The sequence below is a fragment of the Phascolarctos cinereus genome, unplaced genomic scaffold (assembly GCF_003287225.1).
Source record: "Phascolarctos cinereus isolate Bilbo 61053 unplaced genomic scaffold, phaCin_HiC Scaffold_4;HRSCAF=312, whole genome shotgun sequence".
NCBI classification, from domain to species: Eukaryota; Metazoa; Chordata; class Mammalia; order Diprotodontia; family Phascolarctidae; genus Phascolarctos; species Phascolarctos cinereus.
In genome coordinates, this window is record NW_027555847.1 from 328,387,858 (window position 1) to 328,405,502 (window position 17,645).

Consider the following 17,645-nt stretch of genomic DNA (forward strand, 5'->3'; position numbering starts at 1 on the left):
CACCTTTCCAGTCTTCTTATACCTCACTCCTCCTTCATACACTCTTTGATTCAGTGACTACGTTGACCTTCTTGCTATATTCCTCACACAAGACATTTCATCTCCTGACTCTGCGTTTTTACTAACTGTTCCCCTGTGCCTAGAATGCTCTTCCTCCTCATCCCCACCTCCTGGCTTCCCTGGCTTCCTTCAAAACCAACTAAAATCCCATTTTATATGAAAAGCTTTTCCTGATCCCCCTTAATGCTAATTCCTTTCTTCTCTTCTCTTCTCTTCTCTTCTCTTCTCTTCTCTTCTCTTCTCTTCTCTTCTCTTCTCTTCTCTTCTCTTCTCTTCTTTTCTTCTTCTCTTCTCTTCTCTTCTCTTCTCTTCTCTTCTCTTCTCTTCTCTTCTCTTCTCTTCTCTTCTCATCTCTCCCCCCCCCCGGTCTCCCTCTATTATACTGTTAGCTCTTTGAGCTCAGGGGCTGTATTTTGCCTTTCTTTGTATCCTTGGTTCTTCAGTGTCAGGTACATGTAAGCATTTAATGCTTGTTGACTTGATTTGTTATTCAGAAAGGAAAATACCCTCTCTTATAGGCTGGCAACTTGTTTCTAGGAGTAGCTGAATCCTGAATTCATATACCAGGCCTCTACAATATAATGTTACTATCTCATTTTGTCCTAACAAGGAGAAACTAGCTCTCCTTGAAACAAATGTTTTGTTTCCCAGTATAAAGAATGGTCTCTCCTGTATCTTCTTGCAATTTGTAAGCTTTAAATAACCTACAAGCATAGATTAGCATTTATTATACAACATGGTATTAATGTAGATAAATGAAATCTAAACTGAAATCAAAAGATAAAGAAGTCATGCTAGTATAGCTGGCTAACCAGGAGAGGGAAAGGGGGCTTTGCTAGGAAGTAGAAGTTCCTATGGCTCTCACTGCCCCACAGTTGCAGATTCTTGGCTTGGGCACTCATGTGTGTTGTAGCACAAGGACAATCCCGACCTTCTGAGAAGCCATCAAAGTGCTTAGCTCAATGTTTGGTACATAGAAGGGACCTGCTAAGTGCTGATTCTCTTCCTCCCTTCATCTCTTGTCACATAGCCCACTTCCAAGCTTGCCTTTCCAGCCCCCTTTCTGCTTTCCTAGATTTCTCATGGCTCTTCTTCCTGCAATACCTTTTTCCCCCACAAAGGATCAGTGGCATGAATATTGAAGTGAAGGTTAGTCACTCCACACAAAAGGGATGTAGAATTCCTAATACTTGAGCACTGGTTGGACTTGGAGGGTGAAGAAGTTGGAAGAATTGAAGATAAGTCTGAGATTGATAAACCTGGATGAGCAGAAGAATGAAGTTTTCTTTGACAGAAAATAGAGAAATTAGGAGACGGGTGGGTTTAAGGGGAAAAATAGTAAGTTCTCTTTTGGACGAGCTGGGATTAACATGTTTATAGAACATCAAACTGAGAATCTATAGCAGGTAGTTGATGCTAGATCTGGAAAATCACAACTTCATCTTCTCTTTACTTCAGTTTCCCCATGTGCAAAACGAGGAGTTGGATTAGGTGACTTGAGGGTCCCTTTCAGGTATAAATCTATGATATTATGATTAGAGCTCAAGAGAGATATGAATTCTGGATATATAGCTTCGGTAATCATCTATAGAGAGTTGATAGCTGAATATGAAGAAGATGATATCACTGAAGGAGACAGAGTAGAGAAGACCTAGGAAAGATGACTGGAGTATACTCACACATAATAGAATGAGACATCCAGGGAAAGATACAGATCTGGAATTCAGGGGGGAGACTACATTGAAAAGGACTGGGTAGGAGTCAAATTCACATTGGCAGTAGCATCAGTTTTTCTTATAGGAATCAGAATTTAAAAAAATACTGCCCTGTTTCTTCAAAAGTTTCTAGTGAAAAAGGGTGTCAGATTTGAATGCCTTGGTGTTGAAACAAACTAGTTAGTAGTTAACCTTTACAGATTCTGTGACAATCAGAGCCACAGGGAAGCTCAAATCAATTTATGTGTGTGTGTGTATGTATTTGTTTTAAGCAGCCAAGAGCTACCTTCTAACCCTTCTGATCCAATATCCTTCCCCACATTGAGAACATAAGAAAAACAAAGCTCGTTACACACAGGAAAGAAGAAATCTAACAGAGGTCGATGACATGTGAAGTTCCATGCATTCACAGAATTTTAATATTACATCAAAAGATGGGAACAAAGATGGCAGAGTAGAGGCAGGAATTCATCAGGACTCTTCTAACATTCCCCTTCAAACAACTTTAAAATAACATCTTAAATTGAATTCTGGAGTGTCAGAGTCAACAAAAGGTTGAGGTAAAACAATTTTCCAGTCCAAGACAACCTAGGAGGTTGGCAGGAAAGGTCCATCACATTGGGCTAGTGGATTGGATCGAGCACTGGATTGCAGCTCAGGCCACACTATGGCAATGCCAGGTGCAGCCTTACAGGTGGCTGCAACAGCTATAGCAGCAGCTGGTCAGAAAGATATTAGAGGGGACTCTGCTAGTGCTGGGTTCAGCAACCTGCTGCATTGTCCATGTGCAGTTTTGCGTCACAATTCCAGGGCAAGAGGAGCACTAGCACTTGCATCCATAGGACAGCAGAGAGCCTGGTCACTGTTCCAGGGCAGAGAAGAGCACCTGTTGTCGTTCACAAAAGAGCAGGTGCCCTGATCTCAGTGCCAAGGCAGAAAGGAGCACTAGCACTTACAGCTGCAAGGGAACTGGGGCTCTTCCTGGGTAAAGACCAGAGCACAGGCCAGGAGAGCAGTGACTGCATTTCTCCTTAGATCACACAACCTTGGAAACACCTAAAGCTTACAGACCTCCAGAGCCAGCTCTGAAACAGCAGCATGAAAAATTGAAGCTTGGGAAAGTACCCCTCTCCACTCTGGGGGCAGAGCTCAACTTTAACATAAAGTACCCAAATTTATGGTAAAGCCAAAGCAGTACTTAGGGGAAATTTTGTATCTCTAAATGTAAGTTACTATGGTGATAGGGAAGGGCAAGACCTAAACTCAGAAGACAGTGACATTAAAATACCTACAATCAAAGCCTCAGCCCCACCCCTCAAAAATACAAAAACTGTGAACAGAAGCCCAACAAGAATTCCTGGAAGATTTGGTGTCTTGATCTTTCCTGTCACCATAGTAACTTTTTATGTTCAGGTTCTTATTTTGTTGTTTGCTGATTTTTCTAGCCTATTTTTTGACTTTTAACTTTATGTTAAAGCTGCACTCTGCTCTGGGACTGGAGGAGGTACAATCCCAAGCTTCAGGTTTTTCATACTGCTGTTTTCAGAGCTATTTCTGAGTGTTTGTAAATTTTAGGTGTTTTCAAGGTGATATGATCTAAGGAGAGGTGTGGTCACTACTCTTCTGGCCTGTGCTCTGATCTTTACCCAGGAAGAGAATCTGGTTTTATGGGGGAAAAAAATCAATAAAATATGTAAACAATTGGTTAACTTGATTAAAAACAGAAAGCTTCTAGTTTTATTTATTAGTTCAATAGTTTTCTCACTTTAGATTTTATTGATTTCTTCTTTGATTTTCAGTATTTCCAATTTGGTATCTAATTGGGGATTTTTTAATTTGTGCTTTTTCTAGATTTTTTTTTTTAGTTGCATGCCCAGTTCATTCCTCTGCTCCTTTTCTGTTTTATTGATGTACACATTTAGAGACAGTAGGGAAATTATCAGCATAATTGACCATGTCAATAACAAAACAACAACAAAATGTTTATATAATAAATGAAGAAAAATCTTTTGACAAAGTGTAACACTCATTCATATTAAAAACACCAGAAAACATAGGAATAAATGAGACTTCCCTTAAAATGCTAAGTGGTATCTAAAATCATCAGCTAGCCATATTTGTAATAGGCATAAACTAGAAGCCTTTCCAGTAAGATCAGGGGTGAAGCAAGGATGCACATTATCAGCACTATTTGCCATTATTCTAGAAATGCTAGCTGTAGCAATAAGAAAAGAAAAAGAAACTGAAGGAAGTAGAATAGGGAATTAGGAAACAAAATTATCACTCTTTGCAGATGTTATGATGGCATACTTAGAATTCTAGAGAATGAACTAAAAACCATTTGAAACAATTAACTTCAGCAAAGTTGCAGTATATAAAATAAACCCATATAAACCATATACATTTCTATATATTGTCAATAAAGTCCAGCAGTAATAGATAGAAATTCCATTTCAAATAATTGCAAACAATATAAAATACTTGGGAGTCTACCTGTCAAGACAAACCCAGGAACTATATAATCACAATTACAAAACACTTTTCACACAAATAACATCAGATCTAAACAATTTCAGAAATATTAATTGCACACGGGTAGGCTGAGCCAATATAATAGAAATGACACCTCTACTTGAATTAATTTACTTATTCAGTCCCATACCAGTCAAACTACCAAAATTATCTTATGGAGGTATCAAAAATAATAACAAAATTCATCTGGAAGAACAAATGGTTAAGAATATCAAGAGAATAAGTGAAAAAAATGTAAAGGAAGGTGGCCTACTTGTACCAGATCTCGAGCTATATTCCAAATTGGTAATCATTAAAACAGTCTGGTACTGGCTAAGAAACAGTGTGGTGGACCAGTGGAATAGATTAGGCACACAATACAATGACTAGAAAAATACAATGACCAGGAAAATGACCAGAGTAATCTAGTATTTTATAACCCCGAAGATCCAAGCTTTTGGGACAAGAACTTATTATTTGATATAAATTGCTGGGAAAACTGGAAAGCAGTTTGGCAGAAACTAGATGTAAAACACATCTCACACTTGTGTTTACTTGTGTTTATCAATATAAGGTTAAAATGGATACATGAGTTAGACATAAAGTGTGATATAATAAGCAAATTAGGGGAGTATGGAAAATTTTGCCTGTCAGATCTATGGATAAAGAAAGAATTTATGACCAAACAAGAGATGGAGAGCATTATGGATGTAAAATGCATAATTGTGATTATATCAAATTAAAAAGGGTTTATAGAAAGAAAACCAATGCGGCTAATATTTGAAGGAAAGCAGGAAGCTGGGAAAACATTTTTACAGTAAGTTTCTCCTATAAAGGCCTCATTTCTCAAAGACGTAGAGTAATGCATCAAATTTGTAAGAATACAAGTCATTCCCCAACTGACAAATGGTCAAATGATATGAAGAAGCAGTTTTGATGTGAACAAATCAAAGCTATCTATAGTCATATGAAAAGGGCTCTAAATCATTATTGATTAGACAAATGCAAATTAAAACAACTCTTAGGTACCACCACACACCTATCAGATTGTCTAATATGACAGAAAATGAAAGTGATAAATTTTGGAGGGGACGTGGGAAAACTAAAACACTAATGCATTGTTGGTGTTGTAAACTTCTGGAGAGCAATCTGAAAGTATGCCCCAAAGGCAGTAAAACTGTGCATACCCTTTGATCCAGCAATAGCACTACTAGGAGATTTTTTTTTAAAGGGAAACAAATCTTATTTGCACAAAAAATATTTATAGCATCTCTTTTTGTGGTGGCTAAGAATTGGAAATCAAACGGATGTCCATGAACTAGGGAATGGCTGAACAAGCCGTGGTTTATGATTGTGATAGAATATTATTGTGCTATAAGATATGATGAGCAGGATGGTTTCAGAGAAAACCTGGGAAGACTTAATGAACTGTTGCAAAATGAAGTGAGCTAAACTAGGAGAACATTGTACATAGTAACAGCAATATTGTAAGATGATCAACTGTGAATGACTTAGCTATTCTCAGCAGTACAATGATTCCAGAGGAGTTATGATAAAAAATACTATTTAGCTCCAGAGAAAGAACTGATGGATTCTGAATGCAGATCAAAGCACACTCTTTTTACTTCTTAAATTTTTTTTTTAGGCAATTGGGGTTAAGTGACTTGCCCCTGGGTCATACAGCTAATGTCAAGTGTTTGGTCTGAGGCCAGATTTGAACTCAGGTCCTCCTGACTTTAGGGCCAGTGCTCTATCCACTGCGTCACCTGGCTGCCCCTACTTTATTTTTATTACTTGTTTTTTTTAATCTATGTTTTCTTCTGCAACATGATTAATGTGGAATTATGTTTTGCATGACTTCACATTTATAATCTATTTCAAATTGCTTGCTTTCTCAAAGAGAGGGGAGAGGAAGGAGGGAGAGAATTTGGAACTCAAAATTTTTAAAAATGAATGTTCACATTTTTTACATGTCATTGATAAATATTTGATGAAATATATATATAGTATATATATATATAGTATATATATATAGTATATATATATATACTATATATATATAGTATATATATATATATGAAAAAACAACAGAAAAATACAAAATATTGAGGATGATTTATTTTACTGGTTCATATGCTTAGGCTACTCCCTTGAACCTTGTCTTTGTAAGGAGGGCTATAGGACAAACACACACACAGAGAAGACAGGCTTCATACAGACAGACTCAGTTTCCTGGAATAAAAGCTTGTTTATCTGTGAGGACTGGCCCCCCCCACTTCACCCCCCAGAGGACCACATGACCCTAGAGATGGCAGTGAATGTAGATGGTGGTGGATCAGCAAAGAGATCCTAGGACAGAGCTTTGGAAATGTTTTTAAGCTGGAAGCAATGTTGTGACTGTAATGGGGCCAATGGAGTGAGGCTGGTGCTCTGTTGGGATGTTTTAGGACTTGGGCATGATGTTGTGAGCTAGCCTGCCTGCCCTCCACTAGTATTGTGCATTAAATGAACTCCAGATCATGAATGCTTTCTCTTAGCAGGGGTCCCCTTAGCCTCAGAGTAGTATATGTCAAGAGGAATATGTAAGGTTCCTGGAGGAAGTGGAGTTCTTTGGAGAGTGAAGGGGCTATATTCAGACTTTTTTATGGGCTTGGAAGTAAGTCCTCTTTTCTTTTTTTCCTTTGCTAAATAAAGCAGTTGATGTTATATACATGTGAATTCTTTCATGTGAGCACCATACTTTTTAAAAAAAAATTGTTGTGGATTTTTAGACATGGGCTAAATAGTCCCAGGGGTTAAACTCTTGTTTGGGACATGAGCCAAAGAGGGTCTGATTAATCAAAACCCTCAAATGAAGCATAGATTTGTAGTTGGAAGATAGATGGCTAGAGCATTTATTATGTGCCAGGTATTAGAAGAGGCAATGTAGTTCAGCTCCTTCTCCTTAAAGACAAGGAAACTAAAATTTAGAGAAATAAACATTCCCAAGGTTCTAAAAATGGTAAGTGGCAGAACCAGAAGGCAAACTCCAAGTCCAGCATTATTTCCATGGCACTAATGTGGTATAGGGGTGCTAGGAACCCCGAAATACAAGGGTACAGGGTGGTGTTCTCCCTTGAAAGAATTTGACCACTCAAGCCTTCTTTCAGTAGCAAGTTTTTTGTAACACCAATAGAAGCAGGCCAGACTCCTAATGAGTCTGCAGCATTTGTGATGCTAATACAAGTGGTCCAGATTTTAAGAATCTGATCATTTGATGAGGATGGGAGTGATACTTTTATAGGGAAAAAGTCTGTGGGGAGATCTGGATGGGATCTAGGAGTGGAAAGTATCTTGGGGTGGTCAAGAGATAACAGAGAAGGGGTTTAGATGGGATTAAGGAGTGGCAAGTAAGCTAATTAAGTAATCAAGGTGGACCAGAGTGGGCCAGAAGCTGCAGGCAAACGCCAGGGACTGGGTTCCCAAAATTTGTGAGAAAGTTCAAGGGCCTTTCCTTTTAGGGGTCCAGATCCCCTACACAATGGAACATTGTGTAAATCATGAACTTGGTTTCTGGGCCATAGGTCACACCTCCAAATAATCATCTAACATCAAAAAAAATCTATATGCAAACTTCCCATAAATAAATAAATATATACGCGCGCGCGCGCGTGTGTGTGTGTGTGTGTGTGTGTGTGTGTGTGTGTGTGTGTGTGTGTGTATCCTATGTTGTAGGCATACCTCTGACACTAGCACACTCTTAGTCCCAGTTTGATTTTGGGATAAAATGAGGCACTTAAAGTCATTGAACAAAGGGGGTTTACTTTTCTCAAAGATAGGCAGTTGGAGATGGAGTTCCTGAGTTCAGCTTTATTTTATTATAGTGTGTGCATTTATGCAATGTTGATTATTGCGGTATGACATCTGGGGAGGGAGTGGAGGCAAGGAGAAAATGAAGCTAAATCTCAACTGCTGATGGCGTAAGATCAGTTCAAGATGATTGGAGAAAGAGCTCACCAATTTGACAAGGCAAGAAGAAGGAAACTGCAGTTGAAAAGGAAGATAGTTTCAATCTAAAAATGAGAGGGAAAGAGCTGAGATGTTTGACATAAAGATAGGACTCCTCATAATCAGTGCTTTGAGTAGCCTATCAATCTATTTCTTTTCCTCCCAAATTCCCAATTTCGAGGGCTGGAGGGCATTTTGCCTTATGGATTCAATAGCTCAAGAAATGTATACCTTCAAACTGAATTATGAATCCTCGAATCATGACCATTTTATGTTTTCATTCTTACCCTCTTCCCCCCCACCTCAATATTGCTATAACTTTCATTTGGGTGTCTTTTTCATGAACAGTGAAAACAGAATGAAGTCTTGTTTCTACCTATAGGATCCTTTGTGATACAAATATCACATAGGACTTACGTTTGAAGGTGCTAAGCCAAAACAACCCAGAAACTCCCTGGACTATGCTCCTTAGAGGGCAGTGTAGTATAGGGGAAAAAATCCTGACCTGGGAGTTGCAGTGACCTGGATGGCAATCCTAGTTTTACCCTCCAAAGGATGGGTGACCCTAAGCAAATTCTTAGGCCTCTCTATGTATCTATCTGTGAAATGATGGGTAGTACTGGATCATCTTTAAGGTCTTTTTAGCTCTACGTTTCTAGGACTAGGATCTAGATGGTGAGGGGGATGGAAATCATGCCACAGGAAGATCATTTTAAAGAAAAAGGATTGTTTAGCCTTGCAAAGAGAGGCCTTAAGGGCAGGAAATGTCTTCAAGTAACGGGAGGCCTATGTGGAGGAGAGGTTACACATATTTTGCTTGACCCCAAAGAGAAGGAAGAGCAATAAATTGAGATTACAGAGAAATAGATTTTGATTCATGAGAAAAACAATCCTAATAATTACAGCTTTCAAAGAGTGAAGTAAGTTGTCTCAGGAGATAGTGGGAGCCCCTTATCCAGAGAGGATGTTGTACAGCAGGCCTACACAACGTATAGCCCGCAGGCCACTTGGGGCCTAGAGGCAACCAACCATGGTCAATCTGTCTCTAGTCTAACCTACCATCTGTGGCCTGAAGAAGTTTAGCCTATTTTAATTTTGGCCCCAAGTTGTGCAGGTGTGTTGTACAGGATACTCTTGTGGGTTATGATTTGGACTAGGTGACCTCTGAGTCTTGTCCTACTCTAAAGTTGTAGGTATGCATGTGTATCTAAAACATAACCCAGTGTTACTTCAGAAAAATCTAGGTCACTAGGAAAATAACCTAGTGAATAACAATAGGCAAATCCAGACTTCTTAAAGTACTCAAGTGAAAAATGTGATTATTTCTACATCTAGGTCGAGGACTTCATTAAAGAACTAGATGCTTGGGTAGAGGTAGTTTCATAGCCTGTTAAATATTGACAATAGTCAGAATATTTGAAGAAAACTCAATGAATTTTAGTACCACTGCTGTGATGGCTTAGAAGGCAACATTTAAAAAAATCTTTATTTCTCTTTATAGTTGAAAAATAACAAAGGCTATTAAATACATGTCACTTATACCTTGAAAAGTTCACTAAAATAATATTCTGATGCTTCTTTGTGCTGTGGAGGTGACCCTGGGCTGTCAAAAGCTACACAAGTCCTGGGAGGACCTATTCAGGTTTCAAGTAAAAGTGGACTGTGATGAGGACTGGCGGTTTATTTAGTTTTCTCACCAGAAGGCTGGCCACCAGCTGATGAGTTTTGGGGCAGTGATAGCTAATGAAACCATCTACTGAAGTGTGGAAGAGTTCCAACAGGAATCAATAGAGGGCATAATCATACTGATGGAATGACAGCTCTTTCAAAGTAATTTGAAGCATTTCTGTAACTTACAGTGCAATTTAAAAAATTGTCTGTTTAGTAGAAAAACATCATGAATATTCAGTACTTGTGGTTTAATAATGATTTTAGTATCTGGGCCAAATCCCATCCTTAGTTGCATGTGTGGCTCTCTCATTGATTCTTGGCCTGTTTAAATCAATATGTTAGGAGAGAATGTTCTATGATGTACAGTCTATTATCATCCCAGAGATCATAAAAGCAGAGAAGAATTGTGGCAGGAATGCTGGTACTTAGTGTTTATCAATATCATAAAGACTATGTAATAGCAAAATAATTATATGCACTAAAAACAGGAGAGTGATTCATTGTTACTGACTATGTCAATAGTGGGTTTGAATAATTACATGCCTCTATCCTTTTCAGGTAAAATAATCTTCAATCTATCTAGCTGAAAATGTGATCCAATTCACTGACTATAAGAGGTAATTATAACTATTGACGTGATTTTTTAAACACATTATAACTGTTGCTGTGACTTTATTACATTTTTCTCTCAACCAGATTTGACTTAGAATACTACTTTGATCTAATATTAATACTAATCACTTAATTAATCAGATATTAATCAGCCCTGTTTCCTTTTGCTCCCTCTTTTGGATTAGATAGCACACAGATGTTTTAGGCAAAAAAGATGTAAAAGTGACAAAGATGGTGTAATATTTCACAAGTGGGGCTTAATCAATCTTGATCTGGTCATGTGAAGAGAGACAGAGAGAGACAGAGACAGACAGACAGGCAGGCAGGCAGAAGAGGGCTTTTGCATAATTGTTTAAACTTTCCACTTCACTTTTCTTGAGTAGCTGTGAGAGAGCTATCACCCAAAACACGGGCATTTTGCTTTACTGCTACTAGATTTGCTACAGTCATTAGATTTCCTTATGTCACTGATTTTTTTTTGTTTGTTTCCATAGTTTAGATATGTTTGCAAATTTTAAGTGGAATTAATTTGGTATTATGTCCTTCTAATCAATATGTATCATTCTGTTACTAACTTGTAGAATATTCCTTAAATTGCATATTTTGTCTATCTTATTAATAAGACTCCTAAATTTTCCAGATAACTAATAGGAAAATGATATATGATAGGATACAAAATTTCTCTGATTGTGGCTTGAGATTTCCCATCCATATAATACTTATTTTTATTTTAAATCAGGGGCCTCTAAACCATTAGTGTATTTGCAGACTGGCTGCTGTGGCTACATTCCTTGGTTTGTTGGGATTTCCAATAAGAATAGCATAGTTGGATCTAGTCAGCCATCAACTCCTTTCTTCACTCCTGCCTGATCCTCTCCCCCTCACCCAATCTTCATTGCAGTATGCTGAGAGAAATGAAAAGAAGATGCTGTTCACAAAAAAAGTTTGGGACTCTAGTTGTAAGGACTAGAAAGTTGTTTTCATGTGTGTATCACCTTGAGCTAATTCTGTAAGTATGGTTCACTTGATTAAACATGGCATTCATATTCAAATATGTGGGATGGGCTTCTAGTGGCAACTATTTGGAAGAAGGCAGACTGGCGGCACATTCCCTCTTTCCTCACTTACCTTACCCTAGCAGTCTCCACATTTTGAACAAAACAATGACCTATTTCTATCAATCACTGACAGTATGTGATTTTTCATTTCCCTTTTACCTTCCCCCTTCTTCAACTTGGTCTCATTTAGATCTTGTGTTTTTTTTTTTCAGCCGTGATGTGGACTCTCAATGTGGATTCTTTTTTTTTTTTTCTCTGTCATGACACTTGTAGACCTGCCATCATTCCTTAGACCTTCTGTCCACTGGTGGAGTCTTAATAATTTTGCACATTTTGTCCAATACATGACTTCAGTGCTGAGGGAAAGAGTCATAATGTGGCACTAATAAAATGACTTCAATAACATTACAAAATATGCTCTAATCATTTATTTACACAAATCGTTAGACTCAAAGTGCATTACAGAACAGACATTTTTGTAATTTGCCACTCTCATTTTATAGGTGAGGAAACCAAGGTTGAAAGACATTTACCCAATTGCCCAAGATTCTAAAATGACTTGTAATAAGAAGTCTGTTCCTGAGGCACAGTTTTGCTTTTTAATCAACCTCATTCTAAAACATGATTTATTCTTAATAAAATCATGCTGGTTAGTTCACTTCATGCCATTTATTTTTTAAAAATATCTAATACTTTAAAGTATTTTCAAGACTCATATAAACACCAATATTTGGCTTACTAAATGAATACTAAGCAGTGTTCTTCAGGGGCCTTTCATAGGCATTATTTTATTTAATATTTCTATGAATGAAAGAAAAAAATCCCACTTCACGGAAGACATTAAAATTGAGATTTAGTTTTTAAAAATACTTTATTTGAGTATGGTCTATTTGAAAGAGCATTGTGGTGAAAGTCAGGTAGACTGAACACTCAGCAGTTTTATCATAGACTTGCTATGTGTGACTTTACACAAGTCATAAGTTTTCTTTGTGCCTTGGTTTCCTCTTCCATTTCTGCATTATATACAGATGGTACAAGGAGAAAATGAGCTAACAGATGTGAAAAATGCATTTGGGGAAAAAGTGCCATGTAATATAATTATTTAGTATACATTAATAATGCTTGTTTATATCTACAAAATTATGATATATGAAGCATGTATGGTTTTTTTTTCAGTGTGGAGAACATCCAGTGTGGGAAATTCCTCCACAGACTGAAGATCAAATTTGTTTATGATTTAGTACTTAAGTCCTAGCATGTGCTTGAGACACACAAAGATTGGGGTTGATCAAACTTCTGCCAGAGGCAGGATATGAACACAGGTTTTGCTTCCTCTATGTCCAGCACTCTAATCACTATAACATGCTGCCTCATCTACACAATTAAAACATTAATTTAAAATTATTAAATTATGTTAAAAACATCAAATATTCATATAATCCATGTTGATGAGTGAGTAACTGAGCTAAAATATAGTTATCACAATGTACTGAAGATAAGTGGGCTCGGCTAGAGTGATGGAGTAAAGGATATCTAGAGATGGGAGGTTGTCATTAAAAATGCCTTGTTAAACTTGCTTTTTTTCATTTCTCTTACTAAGGCAGATTGAAAACATAATATCTTCAATATTTCTGTGCTGTCATTAATTGACTATTTCTAGCTTATTAATGAGTCCATCTACCCAGAACAGAAATAGGCTTGTTGCATTATTTCAGACAACAAAAAATCGGGGGGGGGGGAGAAGCACTTTAGACTAGAAATCTTTTCTCACACAAATACTCTTCGTGTGACTTACAATGTGCAAGCTTTCTTTGTGCTTCAGGCTTTTTAGCTTTATCATGGGGACACCTGGTTCAACTCTACCTGTAGTGATAGAACATTTGAAGCTTTTGAACCTGTTAGAAATTACAGGTGTTACTCTACAGTAATGAATAGAGAGAAATGTCACAATTTATAGAAAGAAAATCAATTTCTGCTGTTTGCTTCAAACAAGTCCTTGTCCTAGGAAGTCCATCAGTGATGGACCATCACCATCACTTTTTATTGCACATTCATAGCATATTTTACTTAACTCACCTAAGAAACTTAATCACTAAAGTAAATGAATTGGGGCCTTGTGTTCCTTCTTTAGGATACTGAAGCTTACTTAGCAAATTATTTCTTAATGTCACAGAGTTGTAGCTAGGAGTTTTAAAAGAGTTATTTCCTAAAAAGAGGCATTTATTTCCTTCTTATTGGCGGGCATTATTCCCAATGTCCTTTGCTTTTTTCCCTTTTGGTGCTTGAAATAATCACATAAAAAAAAGAGCCTAAAGGAAGCTATTGTAGGATAGCCAGCTTCCAATTATCCATGCTAATGAGAGGCAATAACTTGGAAGTTCAAATAATTCATTTTTCCTGGGTTAGTTTCTGAGGAGGGTGGTTTCTCTTCAAGGCAGATAATTTGCCTGAGAATAATCAGGAATTGACTGGTGATTATGTGTGTTCAAATAATAAAGAATGTTCTCTATCTAGATTAATGCTTCAGCGTGTTACCAAACTTCTGTTTTTTTTTTAAAGGAGAAAGCATCTTTCCAAATTAAGGACAAATGTGGAAAGAAGGGTGATAATTGCAAAAATGCAAACAAAATATATTAAAAACTATTATGGGATTAACAGTGCTGTGCTCTATACTGGATAGTCTTGATCTTGAGTTAAGTTCAACTAGCTTACTGTTGTCTACATGAGAAACATCACTAGGTAAGTTCATCAATCCCAGGCTTTGTACATACGAAATAATTCAATATACTGTAACATACAAAAACTTCAGAAAATTTTAAAAAGACTTATTTTCTTTAAGTCACTGCTATTTACATAATCAAGGCTTTATATAATTGTTCAACTTTATTAAGATGTGAAAATTCCTAAAACGGAAAGAAAAAATAGCAAAGAAAGCAGAAAACAATGAATCCAATAACCCAGTTTACTGAATAGATATAGATGATAACCATGTCCATGTCAAACCACCATGCACGGCTGTCATCCTCAAAGTGCATATAATCCATTCTATGAGCACCATGTGGAAACTGTCTCCTTGTAACTGGATCTGCACGTCTATGGAAACCTGAATAAAAAACATGAGCAGATTTTTTTAAAAAATTGTTTAAAGTAAATTAAGTACTCAAGAGTGAGGCTAGGTTATGAACATTAACAATTCTAACTTTTTGTGAAAAGAAAAATCTCAGAATCTGACACTGATTAGTATGATTTATATCTGATAGTATCTCAGTGAGAAGGCCTTTATGAGAGATGACTATTAAAGATAGATTGGTTTTCATAGCCATAAGATTATTAAAACTCTATTCAAACAAGTATCAGCATGTCAGTGACAAAAGGGTTATTTGTAATGTTAATTTTTATAGGGTAATAAAGAATATGGGTTTATAATCATATTGTATGAGCTGTTAATGTTGGGATAAAACTCTACCCAGAATTAATAAAAGAGCAAGAGACGGGGTGGAAACACTGGGGAAGGTCAGTTGGGACTTTATAGGGTAGGTGCTGACAGAATATACTTTGTGGGGAATATTTCTCCACAGAATATCTTGGTGCTAAGACTGACCTTTAATGCTGTTTTGTGCAGCGAGTTAACTTGTTTATGTGGACAAGAAACAAAGTGAAGAGGCTGCAATATACCAAAATTAAGAGTTAAGAGAAAGGTAAGGGGTCTTGTGATTGATGGACAAATATTTCCAAGGTCAGGGGATGGGCAGGAAAACAGAAGGAAGCAAAATATTATTTATCCACTTCTATGGAAAGGGCTTATCAATTTACGATGTGACATATACATATACTGAAGTATCAGTCACTCAAAACCTTTATTTTTGCTCCTATGTCATTTGTCTGCATGAATTAATGTGTAGGGAGCTACTATGAATGAGGACTGGTGCATGCTTTCTTAGGGGTCAAGTTTAGCACTACACCCACCTATATTTGAGGAAGTACCACATCAGTGGAGAGGAAGGTCATGTCAATATCCATTCAAGATGCCAAAACCTTGGGAGTTATGCTGATGACTTAAAAAAGGAGTAAAATGGAGGTGTTAAGGATGGAAAAGGATAGAATTCACATATGAACAAGGGAAAATAACCACTGGGACCAAGACTGAATCTTCCAAAAGGCCATTCCCTAAAAAGGATATCTATGGAATACCAGACTATGACTTACATTGCAAGTCATAAAATTGGATCAAATTGGATTAAATTTATTTTCTGGTCCTGTGGAAATTGTGGGACCACTACAGACATGACTCTTGGAGGTGGGGGGATAATAACTACTTTAGCCATACACATAAAATCAGCTTACAAGGTTCTACAGTTGCAAAAGTGTGTACGGCACCCTATCATGCAGCCATTCATCAATGCCCCACTAATGAAACAAGTTTCATTGCATCTTGTTTGACTTTTCTGAAATAGATGGAGGCCATTCAATTGAATACATATTAAGTGCCTGCCAGGTACAAAGCACTGGGCTAGAGGCCAAGAAGAAAAAGGTAAAAACAAAAACAAAACAAAACAAAAAACACAAAACACAAAAGTCTGTCCTCTCACAGCACTTTCATTATGCTAGTGGATAAAGCCAGGCATACTCAAAGTAATGCAAGGTAATTTGAAGAAACAGAGACCCCTCACAACTGAGTTGGGTCAGGGAAAGCTCCAAAGAGGCAGGAACCCCAAGCTGAGCCTTGGAAGAAGATCCCTCTGAGAGGCAGAATGGAGGAGGGTGGGCACTCCAGGCCCTGGGTACTTCTTAAGGGAGTGGAAAGAGTGGGAGAGGTAACACTCAATTTAGGGAGCAGCTAGTACTACGGCTGGGTTGGAACAAAGAGGAATACTGAAGAAGCTGGAAAGGTAGCTTTTTGTCAGACTGCAGAAAGAAGGTCTTACATGCTAAGCTATAGAATTATTTTCTCCTAGAAGCAATAGGGAGCCATGGATCACTTCAGAGATCTCTATCCCTATCATCACAATTAAAATTTTCCACTAAGTTCAAATAGTTTAGGGGAAAGATTATAAAAGCTGACTCATATTCTAGCACTGGTCAAACAGGTCAGACATACAGGTGCTCCTTGAGGAGTTTGTACTTTTATTGCCATGGATTTAAGTGTGATCTGAATGAAAGGCAGAGAGAACTTCTAAGGCAATAGGGCTATAAATCACATTATTGGGATGAACACTGGATTTTTAATAGAATGGAAACTTCGGAAAATAAAAATTGATTTGCCCCACATCCTAGACAAGTTTGATCTGATGATATAGTTTGACTAAGATTTTGAAAATAAAATACTAAAACAATTCACAATTACTGAGTTTTGGGGATATCTTAACTTTTGCTCTTCCTTACTCTTGCCTGTCTGCTTTAAACAGAAAGTCAGTGCTTATTAACACTCCTTAAATCACAAAACTGAAAAAAGAAATTTGTACTTCTAGTATATGCTAATGACACTGATAACATGATTTAGTAGGAAATGAGTTTGAAGTAAATCCAAATTGTAACACTTTCTAACTAAGGAAGGAGCAGCCCAGTAGATAAGGGAATGGGCCTTGATTTAGGCTTGAATTCAGATCTGGGCTCAGATACTTAATTAGTTGTACAACCCTGGGCAAGTCACTTAACTTGTTTACATTGGTTTCCTGAACTATAAAAAGGGGATAATAGTAGCACCTACCTCCCAAGGTTGCTATGAGGATCAAATGATACCATGTTTGCAAAAAGCTCTTAGCACAGTCTGGTACATAGTAGGTGCTATGTATTTATTTCTTTCCCTTCCTGTAAATCAATGCTAAGTAGCATACTCTGCATTCCCATTTGTTCTCAGGGGATTCAGGCTAAGCCAGTAAGGTGAGGTGAAGAAGGCTGTGGTGACAGAAAAAGCCTTATTCATCTTCCAGAGGAAGGAACTGGGTCAGGGTTAGAGTTAGAGGGTTAGGGTTAGGGTTAGTGGTCAAGGCAAAATTAGGGTTACAGTCTATCTTGAACCCTTTAGCTCAAA

At 37.4% G+C, this 17,645-nt stretch overlaps 1 protein-coding gene across 4 annotated transcripts in view; it reads right to left on the reverse strand.

Annotated features, from left to right (window-relative positions):
• Positions 1-12,027: 12,027 nt before the first annotated feature.
• RNF180 (ring finger protein 180) overlaps positions 12,028-17,645 on the reverse strand; it is a 221,042-nt gene continuing 215,424 nt past the window's right edge. For all 4 annotated transcript variants that reach the window (XM_021007243.2, XM_021007244.1, XM_021007246.1 and 1 more), the window contains one exon: positions 12,028-14,717. In XM_021007243.2, the coding sequence (XP_020862902.1) occupies positions 14,518-14,717 (200 nt within the window). In that variant the 3' untranslated portion in view covers positions 12,028-14,517. The remainder of the gene's footprint in view (positions 14,718-17,645) is intronic.